General features: G+C 37.6%; 1 protein-coding gene across 4 annotated transcripts in view; it reads left to right on the top strand.

The window, feature by feature from the left end:
• The window catches only part of TIAM2 (TIAM Rac1 associated GEF 2), a 133,749-nt gene that overhangs the window by 58,386 nt on the left and 62,413 nt on the right, over positions 1 to 12,950 (top strand). For 3 of the 4 annotated variants that reach the window (XM_072333786.1, XM_072333787.1, XM_072333789.1), the window contains 2 exons: positions 2,368 to 2,540; positions 3,608 to 3,832. In XM_072333786.1, coding sequence (XP_072189887.1) covers positions 2,368 to 2,540; positions 3,608 to 3,832 — 398 coding nt within the window. Of the gene's footprint in view, positions 1 to 2,367; positions 2,541 to 3,607; positions 3,833 to 8,140; positions 8,197 to 12,950 lie in introns of those variants that run through there. The other variant, XM_072333790.1, reaches the window with a different exon arrangement.

Here is a 12,950-nt window from a genome sequence, read left to right as displayed (position 1 = left end):
CTTCCACTGTAAAAGGCAACGTATGTTTAGTTACCTTTCTGATAATTTTTAGGGGAAATGTGGAAGTTTTAAATAGAATTAATTTGTACTTTCCTAAAATACAAAAGTGGAAGTTGTTGTACAGTATTGCTGCTGATGAGTGCAAGAGGAAACTGGTTTATTGGTTTTGTTTGTCCTGTCATGGTGGAACTACTAAAGAAGTGGTTATATCTGATATGCAGTGTAACAAACCGTATCCTTCTTTTCCTACTGCAGAAATGTCCAGCTGTCTCTATCTTAAAAGAGAGAAAGTATGAGTGGGTAAGGGGGAAAGGATGGGACAAGATTTGCTCCTATCCTGAGTATTCTGCTAGATTATCTGGGCAGCAAAAGGAAAAAGAAGCATTAAAGTAGTGCACAGGAACTGGTATTTATTAAATGTGTTCCCTTTAAAACCTTTTGGTTGTCAACTGATTTGCTCAGTAACGTGTGATTTCTTTTTATCCTGTAACTGCTGTACATTCAGTGGCACTGGGGAATGTGATGAGGTTCATCTGACTTTTTATTATCATATAGTCTAGATTTGGGCCATGAGAGAAAGAGTGGACTCTTTGTAACCTCTCAAAATTGACGTGCCCCACAAACCCTAGCAGGCAAATCATTTTTCTTAGTCAAGCAGGAGTATCCCCAAAATCAAGGATTTTAGTTCTGATTTCAGATCTAACTGTTGAGTAACCTTTACCTAAAAATCACATGAATTTGGTTGATGTGTTTGGGATTTTTAGTACAATGTTAAGTGTACTAAAGTTAGAGAAATTTCAAAACAGAGTTTGATATCTAGCTTTAGCTATTTTTAAAAAAGAAAAGTATAAAGAAAACATTTCTATTTTGGAGGTTTTGCAACGTTCCCTTCATACATACTACCTAGGTATATATATGTGTAAATTTTGATGCTGCCTTGTGTTGTGTTGTCTCTTTGATCCAAAGGAAAAACAACAAGAAAAAGCAGACCAAAGAGATAACAATGGTGTAGCCCTAACAAACTTAATCCTCGCACTGGCTGAGTTTCAAGTTCTCCACTGAATATGTATAGGTGCTACAACAGTAATATATTCATGGATTTCTGGTCCCTACGGGACCATTGTGATCATTTAGTCTGAGTCAATACATAATGTGGCTGTAAGTCTTTAAAGTAATTCCTGAGTGAATTGAAGCATATCTTTTAGAAAAGGTTCTCCTTGATGGAAAATCCACCAGCAGCCTCAGAGTTTTCTAAATGTTTAGGCAATTTTCAAATTATATTTCTAGCATCCCTTCTTATTTCTTCCAGGTTAAACATGCAGCCATAGTCTAGTATTAATTTGTTTTCTAATTATAAAAAGAAAACAACAACAACAAACAGCATCAACTCCTTTATTATTATGATTCATAGGAATGAAAGTGAAGTGCATTTACTTCTTTTCTCTAGATGCACGAATGGGTTAAGAAATTCTTCAGAAACTCAAGATAATTTTAAACAAGACTATTTTAGTAATGTACCTCAGACTGTGGCTGCCTGGGCAGGTAAATTGACACATCTCAGAGGACAGTGAGATGTAATACAGGGCAGCAATGAATGGCTGGCAAGAAGCACAAGAGCAGCAGGCAGCTCTTATGCCAGCTCCACTGCCAAAGGCAATGTAATCATACTTCTGGGTACTGGGACCAAGGCTGCTCTTCTGTCCTCCAGAAATAATTTCTCTATTTGCATTTATGTTTGTCAAGAATGAAATTTGTTTTCTGGATGTATGTCTTACATCTTACATATTCCTCTACCCATGAGAATGAACATGATCACAGTCAATCCTTTACGCTGTTTTAAATTATCCTGATAATATTCATCGTCTAAGTTGACAGTTTTCAGGTAGATTGAAGAGAGTCCAACTTAAATTTGAGTTGTTTATTCACTTTGCTTGTTTTTGGAAGACAAATGTTTCTGCAAATCTTTTGTCTGCAACTACAAAGGTTGTTGAGAGAGAGCCGATTCTCTTAAATAATAACTGAACAGATGAGCTGATTGAACTCAGCAGGAATTTTTCTACAGGCTTAAATATTTTAATAGGCTGAGTTTACTGAGCTATCCTTTTCTTTTTGTTTGTTTATTTTTCTTTTTTAAGTCCTGAATATTTGTTGTATCTCTATTGGATGTCTGTTCTAAATTTACATTGGTAAATTCAATATTAACTTTTCCTATTTCCCGGTTTTGGGGATCCTAGTCATTTTTCTAGCTCAAAAGAGGGGAACTAATACTCTCCGTCATTGGAAATTTTAATTAATCTAAGAGAACTTGAATGGGAGATCCAGAGCTTAATTTTCTCTTCACATTTCTTGTCCCTTTGAACTCCAAAGGTTGTACTCTGCTGTTCTATGAGACCTATGGAAGGAATTCAGTGGAGCAGAGTAGCTTACCTCGATATGCCCTGTTTGCTGAAGACAGTATAGTCCAGTCTGTTCCAGAGCATCCCAAGAAAGAAAACGTGTTCTGTCTCAGCAATTCTTTTGGAGATGTCTACCTCTTTCAGGTAACAAAATGCATACATAACTTTTTAATTATTTCCATTGTACATTGTGTCTGTGATTATGCACTTACATGTGTATGCATGTATACATTATGTATACATACGCAATACATATATGTATGTATACATTATGTATACATACACATACAATTTCATTATGTCTGTGACTTAAAAATAATACTATAGTTACATTATTACAGTGTACTGTTTTGGTACTGATGTAAGCGTATGATACAACTCCAAGTGTATGATATTACACCAGTTGACTCAGTCAGTTACAGTTCAGAAATAAAGAGATCACAGAGCACAAACATACAAGACAATTCTGGTTCTTGATTATTACAGGCTTCCAGAAAATCAGGCATCTTAGCAAATGTTTTCACATTTATCAGCATTGTGCCTTAATAGAATGATGGACACAGCCCTGAATCCACTGCGCTCAGAGGATGTCTCAGTTGAGTGAAGCATTCAAAAAGACGGTTAAAAATAGTTCTTGGCTGCTTAACTGCAGCACTGGAAATATTAATAAAGAACAGTGTTGTGTGGAACTGCCTGCATAAAAACATGTTGATTCATAGGCACGCTTGTAAACATCTCTGGAGACACTTTGTGTAGATGTATTCTCTTTAACTTGCTATGCCTTGCTACATTAATCTGGCATTTTTAAAGTAAGCAAACACCTCTCCTCACACCTTACTTTTAAAATCATCCCTGTTGCTATGTTACCTCTGCAAGAGATATATTTTTGAAATCTTCAACTTTCACCTTATTTAATTGGAGGACTAAATAAAGAATGCAAGTCACATCTTGCCCACAGCTCATGGGCTCCGTTGTTCTCCCAGAGCCCTCAGACCTAGAAGGTCTAAGAAACAGAAGCTGGAGGTTGGGTACTAATCATGACTGTGGAAAAAGCTCCTTTGTTTGTGTAGCTTTAGATCTTGAGAAGTTTTGGGAACAAATGCTTCAGGTCTCAGGGAACCCATCAAACTATTTGTGTCCTAGAGCTGCAGATTCATTTTGTTTTTTTATTTTTCCTGGTTGTAATTTTGCACCGTTGGTTTGTTCCACAGGCGACAAGTCAGACAGATCTGGAAAACTGGGTTACTGCCATACATTCAGCCTGTGCTTCCCTCTTTGCAAAGAAGCTTGGGAAGGAGGACACAGTTCGGCTATTGAAAAATCAGACCAAGAGTCTTTTTCAGAAGATTGATATGGACAGCAAGATGAAAAAGATGGCAGAGTTGCAGCTCTCAATTGTTAGCGATCCAAAAAACAGGAAAGCGATAGAGAATCAGGTACTGGAAATAGTGTGGCTTGTTTCTGCTACAAAGTATTATTGCAGGAGAATATTTATCATAATTTCTTGCTTTTGTTTCTGACTGAAAGCAATTGTCATGGAGATAGTTGGCATGATATGGTAGTCATAATTATTGCCATGTTTCTATAGCAATCCAGAACAGCTCAGGAAGTAGACCAGCACTCAAAGCTGATGATCAGACTGGTCTGATTTATGAACACAAAGCTATTTATTTTCTCTTCTTTAAAAATGTTATTAATTTTCACTGATTTGTTTTGTGATACACTTAGATGTTAATAATATCTAGCTATTATGTAGCATAACACAGGATCTACAGTATGTTCTGTGAATAATTTATTATTGAACTGCAGGAAACATTTTAGAGTAGGTACATAGCAATATATTTCTGCACCTTAAGATGTGATGGGATGTATGTTCTATCCAAATAAAATTGTAAGAAGGTCTAGGGCAGACAAACCATGACTTCAGCTGAAATTTAGCCATTACTTAAAGTCCAGGATCCTCTAGGCTTCTTAAAAAGCCACAGAGGAGTTCACAGGAGAACTAGAAGTTAAGACTTAAAAAAAAAAGGGGGGGGGAGGGCCATCAGTATTTAGCTTGGGAGATCTAATGTCTGACAGCCAAGATTTTTAGACTTGTCAGGACTGTCAATATATTTGTATCCATACTTGCATCTAGGCTAATTTTTTTGTTTTATTGCAGCAAGAACTGGTCTGAATCATCAGTTGCTTCTTTCTGCAAATAGCTTCTGAATGCTTAATGTGTTATTTTGATCACATTTTCTTAGGATGGCAGTAGGAATACCTGAATCTCAGCAATAGCATCAGCTTAATGCTGAAAAAAACCATCACCACTATGGTTTGTTTCTGAAATGAAAACTGGAGTAACTCTCCACCCTCCTGCTGAAATTTAGTTTTCATAGTCCATATGTGCCTTGGTATTTCAGCCAAGCCATACTTAAGACAAGTAGTCATAGCAGACTGATGAATAGTTAGAACTGTTCTTCAGGTAAAATGGTCAACTTATTGCCTGTGTAGTCGTGCATAGACATAAAGCCTTTCTCTATTCTTAGTGTTCAGCAAACTAACTAGGAATCACTCCAGTGACACCTAATGGAATTATATCTTGAGATGCTGATGTATTGCCCATACCCACAGCTGTGTAGGCAACAACTGCAAATGATGATGTGTCTCTCAGTGCCTTGTTAGAGGCTTCACTGCTCACAGCCTGTTGTGTGTATTGCACATGTCTAGTAGTTTAGCCTACTAGGTCTGTGGATTAAAGTAGCTATATCTTTTGTTAGGCTATTAACAAAAGACATCTGATAATTTTAGTTCCTTGACAGTTACTCAAGAGTCGTATGTTCACAGTCAGATTAGCTGTTTTTCTAGCATTATTTTAAGCTGCACATTATGATCTCTTGAGTAGCAACCAACATTTATTTCCTTTGAATTTGTACAGAGTAATTACATTACTTTGGTTAGTGAAACACTTTTACTTTCATGAACTTAATGCTTATATTATTTACAGTTCTTGTTATAAGATTTTAACTTGACCAAGGGCAGACTGACTGGTACTGATGTCTCTATCGTGCTCTTGTCGTACATGTTAGTCTGAAGCTATTATATTTGCAGAGTTCAAAAAGGTAAATAGGTTTGTGTGGGTATTTGTGGTGGAGATGTTAATAAGCTTTTGGAGTGCTCAGATGTTTACACTTTCCATGTCACTTTATTTCATGGTCCAGAGCCTAGTGGGGTGAATGGAGGATGAGCAAGGCATCCTTTTATTGCTGTAGGTTTTGAGACATAGAAAAATACACAGATTTCTAGAGACTCTCTAGTGCTTGATATAGCCTTATCATGTGTGACACACTGAAGAAAAATCTTTTTATATGCTCACTGACTCACTAGATACTGATGCTAGTAGTTTGTTTAGAGTCAGGTGAACTTAACTAATGATGGTCTCTTCATTTCTGCTAATTAGATGTTCTGTCCTTGAACACCTGCCATTGTTTTCTGGTTCTGATCTTGGAAGGAGTTGACTGCATTCTGCTATAACTAAAATCCATCACTAGGGTTGCAGAAGATTTATTTCTACTAATCTTCTGTCAGTTTCTCAAAATGACAACTGAGGGCAAGCTAGCGAGACAAAGAGTGAAATGAATTGTCTGCAAAAATCCACTAGTTAGCAAACAGTAAATTCACAGTGAGCCTTTTCTTCAGTCTGAAACCCTTTGATCTCTATAAAATTTCCTCTTAAAACTGCTTTAAATTTTGTCAGCAAGATCACTTCAGAGAGAAGTCTGTAGATAACTGGGTTTCCTGATCTTTTGATTTAATGTCTCAGAGATGGGTTTCTGAAAAAGACAAAAAACAAAAAACACCTCAATATATTTAGTAAGTAAGCACTCAATGTACTTACAAAGCTAATGATTTTGGAAAAGCATTATTACTCGGTGAAAGGGTTACGTATGTGTAGCTCAGTTGTTTTGAACTGAAATTATTTAGTTATCTTTTGCCCACTTTTAGACACAAGAAGAGTATAAATACTTGGACTTGTATTCTCTGTGTTTGGTGGTGTTTTCAATCATGTAGGAGTTGACTGAAGTATATCATATACATCCTGTTCCAGATAACTTTACTGGAGATAGGTTCTGGGAAGTCAAAGCAAATACTGAAATTGACTGCAGAGGGACCACTTTTGTCTCTTTTCTTCCTTTTCCTAAGAAAAGCAACTACCCAACCTCAACTTTCTAGTTTTTCTTTCCACATTTATAGTGATTTGAAAGGAATGCTTCTCTGCTGAAGACTTAATAAATCACAAGGCTTTACAAGCATGCAACATCTTCTCTTGTTTCACAGATGCCATTACCTGAAAGACAATTACAAAAAGGATATCCAGACTTTTAAAATTGCTGTATGTACTTAAATGTATATACAGGTTTATTTTTGGTGTGCAGCAAGTGAACTGGAAATGTTCTTTGGATGCTTCTTTTTAAATGTGATGGATTTGCAGGCTAGAGTTTGATAAAACTGTGTATCACTATACACAGAAGTGCAAAAAACAGAGTGAGAGGGGTGATTTTCTATATAAATGACTATTTTAGAAACTTGATGCTATCAAACTGGACAAGAAATGTCTTCAGACCTGCAGTTTAGATCAGGGATTCCCTCTGTCCAGGTTTACTGGTCCCATAATAATAATAATGGGCTTACTAGCAACATAAGAGAAAATAGTAGCCCTTGATATAGCTATCAGTACAGTGGAGCAATTTAGAAGAGATCAAAGAGAGCAGTATGTGTACAGCAACTATTCCCAGTAGGCCTCTGGTCATATGGCTGAAAATAAGTTTGCACATACTACCTACGGCCATGTGTGTTTATATTAATATATGCTATAAATATGCTGTTTGGTGGTGCTGGTTTGTTTCCCCAGGGTGTAACACAGTAAGACAAAAAGTAACAAGTTCAAAAATATCACAGAACTGAGCATGATTTCAAAGCCCATGGAGTTTGTCTTATAGTAGACTGTGTAGATAGCCTGTCTATCTATGTTAACTTCCTAGATATTTAACATGGGAGAAGTATTCGTATTCACAACATTTGCTGTGAAAACGGAGCCTTGTCTACCTGCCACTGAATTTGGTGAAAGTGATTCAAGGCATTTATTTGGAGCTCTTTTAACAAAATATTGCATGTTAATTTAAAACTGGAGCTGCCTTTGCCTGTAGAAATGTTTTTAATGGGATAGAAAATTAGCCTCACTGTGAGGGCACTGTAGCTCTGGGTGTATTTCTTTGTGTACTTTGTACACAAGTCTTTTTCTATTGTGTCATCTTAGTACAGCAGTGTGAATAATGGTTGCTTGAAAGCATTCTGGACTTTTTGAATTGTAGTATATTGGCATAATAATGTTTTATTTTCCAAGCTATTCAGAGTTTTCTCTTATTTTTATTTTCTGTGTGCATGAGACTTATTTATCAGGGAGGTTATAAGCAGAGGTTTTACTTTCAAGCATTGAAATGATTAGGCATTAATGGGAAAAACAGATGCGTATGAAAATGGTTTTTATGTAAGTTTTCATATGCACCTGCAACTGCAAGTCTTTATCTATTAGCATAGTGTATGGGAAACTATTGATCACAGCCTGAACCTCTGACTAACCACCTGAGGCAAGCAATGAGTCAGCTGTGGGAGCACAGGTGAAGGTAATTCAGCTGTGCTACCAGAAGGGGTGGAGCACCTCTCCCAGGTCTCATTTAAGGGCTGACCACCACTAAGGCAGGTTCTCTCTCTCTGGAGGTCACTCCTTTGTGGAGTTTACTGTGAACCTTCAACATCAGTGAGCATTTTACATTTGTCATAGATTATCTTTCTATCACAATAATCTTTCATAAGAAACATCTGTTTAACCTCTGTTTACCTATCAACTGTAACTGTACAATTGTATTACTGTACACATATAAAGCAAAATAAGGGGATCAGTAAGGTGGTACTTTGTTTTCTCTAAGATGTCATTAAATAAGTTAGTACTTTTCCTTCTTTTCCTTTTGTGATCTTTTGCCTCATAACTTCATTATGTTTTGTTTAAAACATACTCGACTATTTGTCTTTTCTCTCACTAACTTGTACCGGAAGACAGCTTGTATAGTTTTAAGAATTGTACTCTTCAGGCTCCTTTCAGAAGACCAAATAGCATGTCTTCATTTTTCTGTGAAACATCTTATGAAATATTGTCCAATGTTGGGTGAAAACTCATAATAACAAACCTGAAATAGAATCTTTCCAGGGAACTTTAATAACGCTCGCCAGTTTTTCTACATAGAAATACTAATTTATCTGTTATATCCAGTGATTTTTCTTTCTTCCACACTCTTCTAAACTTAAAAAAAAAAAAAAAAAAAAAAAAAAAAAAAAAAAGTATCTAAATTTGTTATAACAGGTCTTCAGTTTGGATGGTCTTTTACCTGGCTAGAGTTCAGCTCTGCTTTCTGAGTGATTCGGTTTGGTTTCTTAGGTATTAATATTCTGTGTGGTGTGACCCTCCCCCCCTTGTCGCCCCCCCACTTCCAATTAGTAGTAAATTCCTTCACTTTTGGTAGTCACTAAAGAGTGAAGAGAATAAGCAGTCAGAGAAGTAAAGAAGGTTCATCTTCACTCTCTTAACTGCTGTAATTACTGTTTTGCATGTGTATGAAATTTCATCTTTGTTTCAGGAAGATAAAATAATGAATAAACTACTAGCAAATGTAGAATTGCATAGCAGTGGTTGTGAGATGAAGCTGTTGCAGGGGTGTGTGCAGGAAGGGCTATCTGCTGTTTTCTGGAGAGGGGCAGCTGGATTCGATGGCTTTCTTAATTTCATCCTTGGCTATAGACATGTATATGTTGCTCTGAAAGACTGGATTTACAAAAGCTTATAAAAAGACCAACTCACAAAAGTGCAGAGAGAATGGACAGAGATATATATGTAGGTTGCCCTGCAGGTAATGCCTCCTATTTATTTCCATGGAAACTTACAATAGATACAAAGAGCATAGTAGCACTATTTAATAGAGCACGTTCTCAGCTACAAAACAATATTTTTCAGCATAGTCACCACCATTAGATCTGCATTTTCACTAGTGGTGACCCAGAGCCTGCATGTTGTGCTTGTAAACATCTGTACCAGCAGAGGTGACCCACTGTCACCGCTGCTGAAATGCACCACCCACTGCCTGTCTGTACTCACATCCACTGTTTGCTGATGAATGTCAGCGGGTGCCGTGTTTTCCACATGGAGGAATTCAGTGGCACAGCTTTGCTTCATCTGCACTTCCATTTTAGATGCCATTTTGTCGGACTGCCCCTTTGCTGTTCTTTAGGAAGAAATGACATTAAAAAGTCTTTTTCCTGTCCCAAGATACTGAGTGACTCATTTGTCCAGATGGGTGCAATATGTATTGTGTCTGAGAACTGGGGACTGGAATGCTAAGAGTTTGGCGTTGTTTGTAATGTGGTTAAAAAGCTGATCATTTAAAAGAGCGATAGAAGATTCATTTAAATTCAGAGTTCCTTACATCAGCTTGCTGAAACATTTCGATCTAGACAGAAGATGTTGTATAGGGGAAAATTCTAAATTTCTTATTGCTGTAGAAAGTTGTGTCATGAGGAGCTGATGTTTCTGTATGGTGTAAGAAGTGTTTCTAAATCAAATCCATTTTAAAGACCTAATCACTGAGAGAACACCTTCCTCTTTGTGAATCTTTACTTTTGTGTTCCCTTATAAGTGCAAAGTGGAAAAATTCTATTTTGTTATTAGGTGAGCTTCAGGAGTCTTCTTCCTTCCCTCCTTTCTCTCGTTACTTGAAGTATTCTTACTGTGAGTTGATATGGTGTCGTTTCTGGCACTGCTTTCAGCTAATTCCATGCTGGTCTTGATTTTATTACATTTGAGCTCTTTTACTTTGTAGCAAATGTGTACTTGAAAAAGATGGGTTTTCCTCCCATTTCCAAAGGATGCTGTTAGCACTGCATGGTAGGATGGGTGAGGATCCAGGGCCTGTCTCTTAGCTCCTCTACCAGCACAGCCTTTGCTGGGCCTTGTCTTTTACAGACAGCAGCCCTGAGGCGTGCTTGGGTGGAGGTTCTATTAGATGCATCACCTACAGCGATGGCTGCATAGCAGATAAGACTTGTCCTTCCCTATGAACTTTTTATAATCTCTGAAGCAGTACTCAGTGAGCCCCCATCTCACATTCTGAAAACCCGTTATGTGTGATCTACTCTAAACACATTTACTTCCTGGCTTTACCAAGGTCCCAGTTCAATGTTTATCCAAGAACCAGCCTAGCAGGGATACTGAACATGAAGAAATTCACTTTCTAGCACCTTCCTTCAACTCACCTGTTTGCATAATTTATAATGTAATGAATTTACAACTGTCTCTTAGTGTCTTAATGGATTTTTCACTTAACTTGGAAGAGAATTGTCTGTTTATGATCTGAAAAAAGATCATTACTGATAAATTACTGCCGAAAGTACCACATTGGGTATTAACCATTAAGGTCTCATTCCTGATCCATGTCTCTGTTACCAAAAGTAGCCCTTTTACAAAGCACTCCTGGCATAATTAGCCTTGTCTCTGAATCAGGCGTCCTGGCCTTAATTTGTCCTGATGACCCAAACTAACTCTTTGGGCTTCTTGTGTTTTGCTCCTTTCTAACTCTGCTATATTTTCCTTCTTCTATTTTACAGAGGTCCTATTGGTCTGAAATAGGTTTATTTGGATGGTCTCTACTTGTCTTTCTACCATTCTCTCTCATGCTGCCACAAAACCCAGTTATCCATGCTTCACATTTGCTTGTACTGAGAATGGCAGCTTGCCTTTTGCCTCACCTCCTTTAATGGTTTTCCTAGAAATTCACTAGAGGTGTTTAAAGTATGATTGAAACTAGGAGAGAAAGGTAGGTGTTTTGGATGCTCTTGATGTTCAAGCTTGCAGTGCAGACAAGCAGCAATAACTGAGCAGGTCATGTGGGGTTTGATTTCACGTATGCTTGTTTGTTTTGGCATGCCTCCTGTCAGGCAGTATCTCTTATCTCTTTGTGGACTCTCTTCTTGTTGCTGTTAGCCTGTCACCCGTTCCCACTCCCACTGCTGCCTGCTGTATGTGCTTTTTCCCATTTGCTTTAGAACAGATTTCAAAAGGGCTGTGTTGTCTGTACAGGATGAACCTAAGTCCTTGAGCTGTCTTTGGACAGTCCTCTCACGTGGGTCACAGGTTTGCCTCAGACAAAAGCAGAGTGAAGATTGTAGCATCTAATCTTCAAGCTGTAAATTAACTTCATGGACCAGGTTATAGTGAGCTTTGAAGTTGTTGCTTTATTTATTTGTGAGCTTCCCCCATCTAGCCCTCAAGAATATAAATCTTTCGGAAGAATTATCATAGTTTAAAAGGCTTAGACAAATAGCAGCTGGTATTGGTTTGTGGTCTCCAATTGTTTCCAGACATCCCTGGTTTTGATAAGACTACAAGACAGTCTCAGAAATTCCCTGCCTACAGTTTTTGCTAATGCCATTAAATGTAACATCATGATTACCGATGCTTTTGGAGCTGATTAGCTAGCATCCTGAATGACTGATAAACACTTTAATTTAATTATTTCTTTAGAACATCCTTGTCTTTTACCTCACTCCCCCTTCTGAGATTATTTTAAAATACAACTTACTTGAAAGTAGTAAATGAAGATTCTGAAGAAAGCCTTGTGTTCAGTGGGAACAGGATGTTCCATTCCAGCAGCACCCAGAACAAGCCTTGTTCTACTCTTGAGATGTTGATTATGCACACATGGAGATATCATTCCAGAGGGAAAGACTTTGCTTGAACTTGTAGGTTTTGGTTTATTAGATGTTGACATGGAGGAAGAGCTGGTCACAAAGGCTCTTTCTGGTATCGTTCCATGTGTAAGATACAGGCATGCAGTAAAATATTGGATAAAGAGTATCTGAGAGAAGAGAGCAAAATAAAGGACAGTGTTCAAAAAAAATCAAAGAAAAAAATGATTGTTCTTTATGGGACACAAAGGATGCATGTTTTGAACGTGTAGCATGAGACTGGGAGAGGTGTCTTCATTATATATGAGGGCTACACTGAAATTAATGCCTCCTATTTTATTCTGTTGACCCATGATGTCAGAGGCAGATGTTGGTAGTATGGTAGTAGGGACTGAATCTTCCCATCAATACTCTATTACGTTTTGATGCCATGCAGTGGAAGTCTGACAAAATGATGTCTAACATGGGTAGTGTGGATGAAGAAAAGGGAATGTCACTGAATTCTTCCATGTAGAAAACATTGCACTCATTGACATTAATCAATGATTGCTGAATGGTGATGGAGATGTGGGCACAGTGAGGTGGTGGGCTGTGTGTTTCAGCAGTGGCAACAGTGATGTAACAAATAGTGTTACTGTGCCTTTTGCAGCAGTTGTAGTTCCCATGGAAGTGAACAGGAAGCATAACTTTCAGGGCAATCTACATATATATCTCAGTCCATTTTCTCTAGACTATTATGAGTTTGTCCTGTTATTTGGCCTTCCCTTTCCTTCCTTTACC

Source organism: Excalfactoria chinensis, chromosome 3 (genome assembly GCF_039878825.1).
Source record: "Excalfactoria chinensis isolate bCotChi1 chromosome 3, bCotChi1.hap2, whole genome shotgun sequence".
NCBI lineage: Eukaryota > Metazoa > Chordata > Aves > Galliformes > Phasianidae > Excalfactoria > Excalfactoria chinensis.
This window is presented reverse-complemented; position numbering and strand designations above follow the sequence as displayed.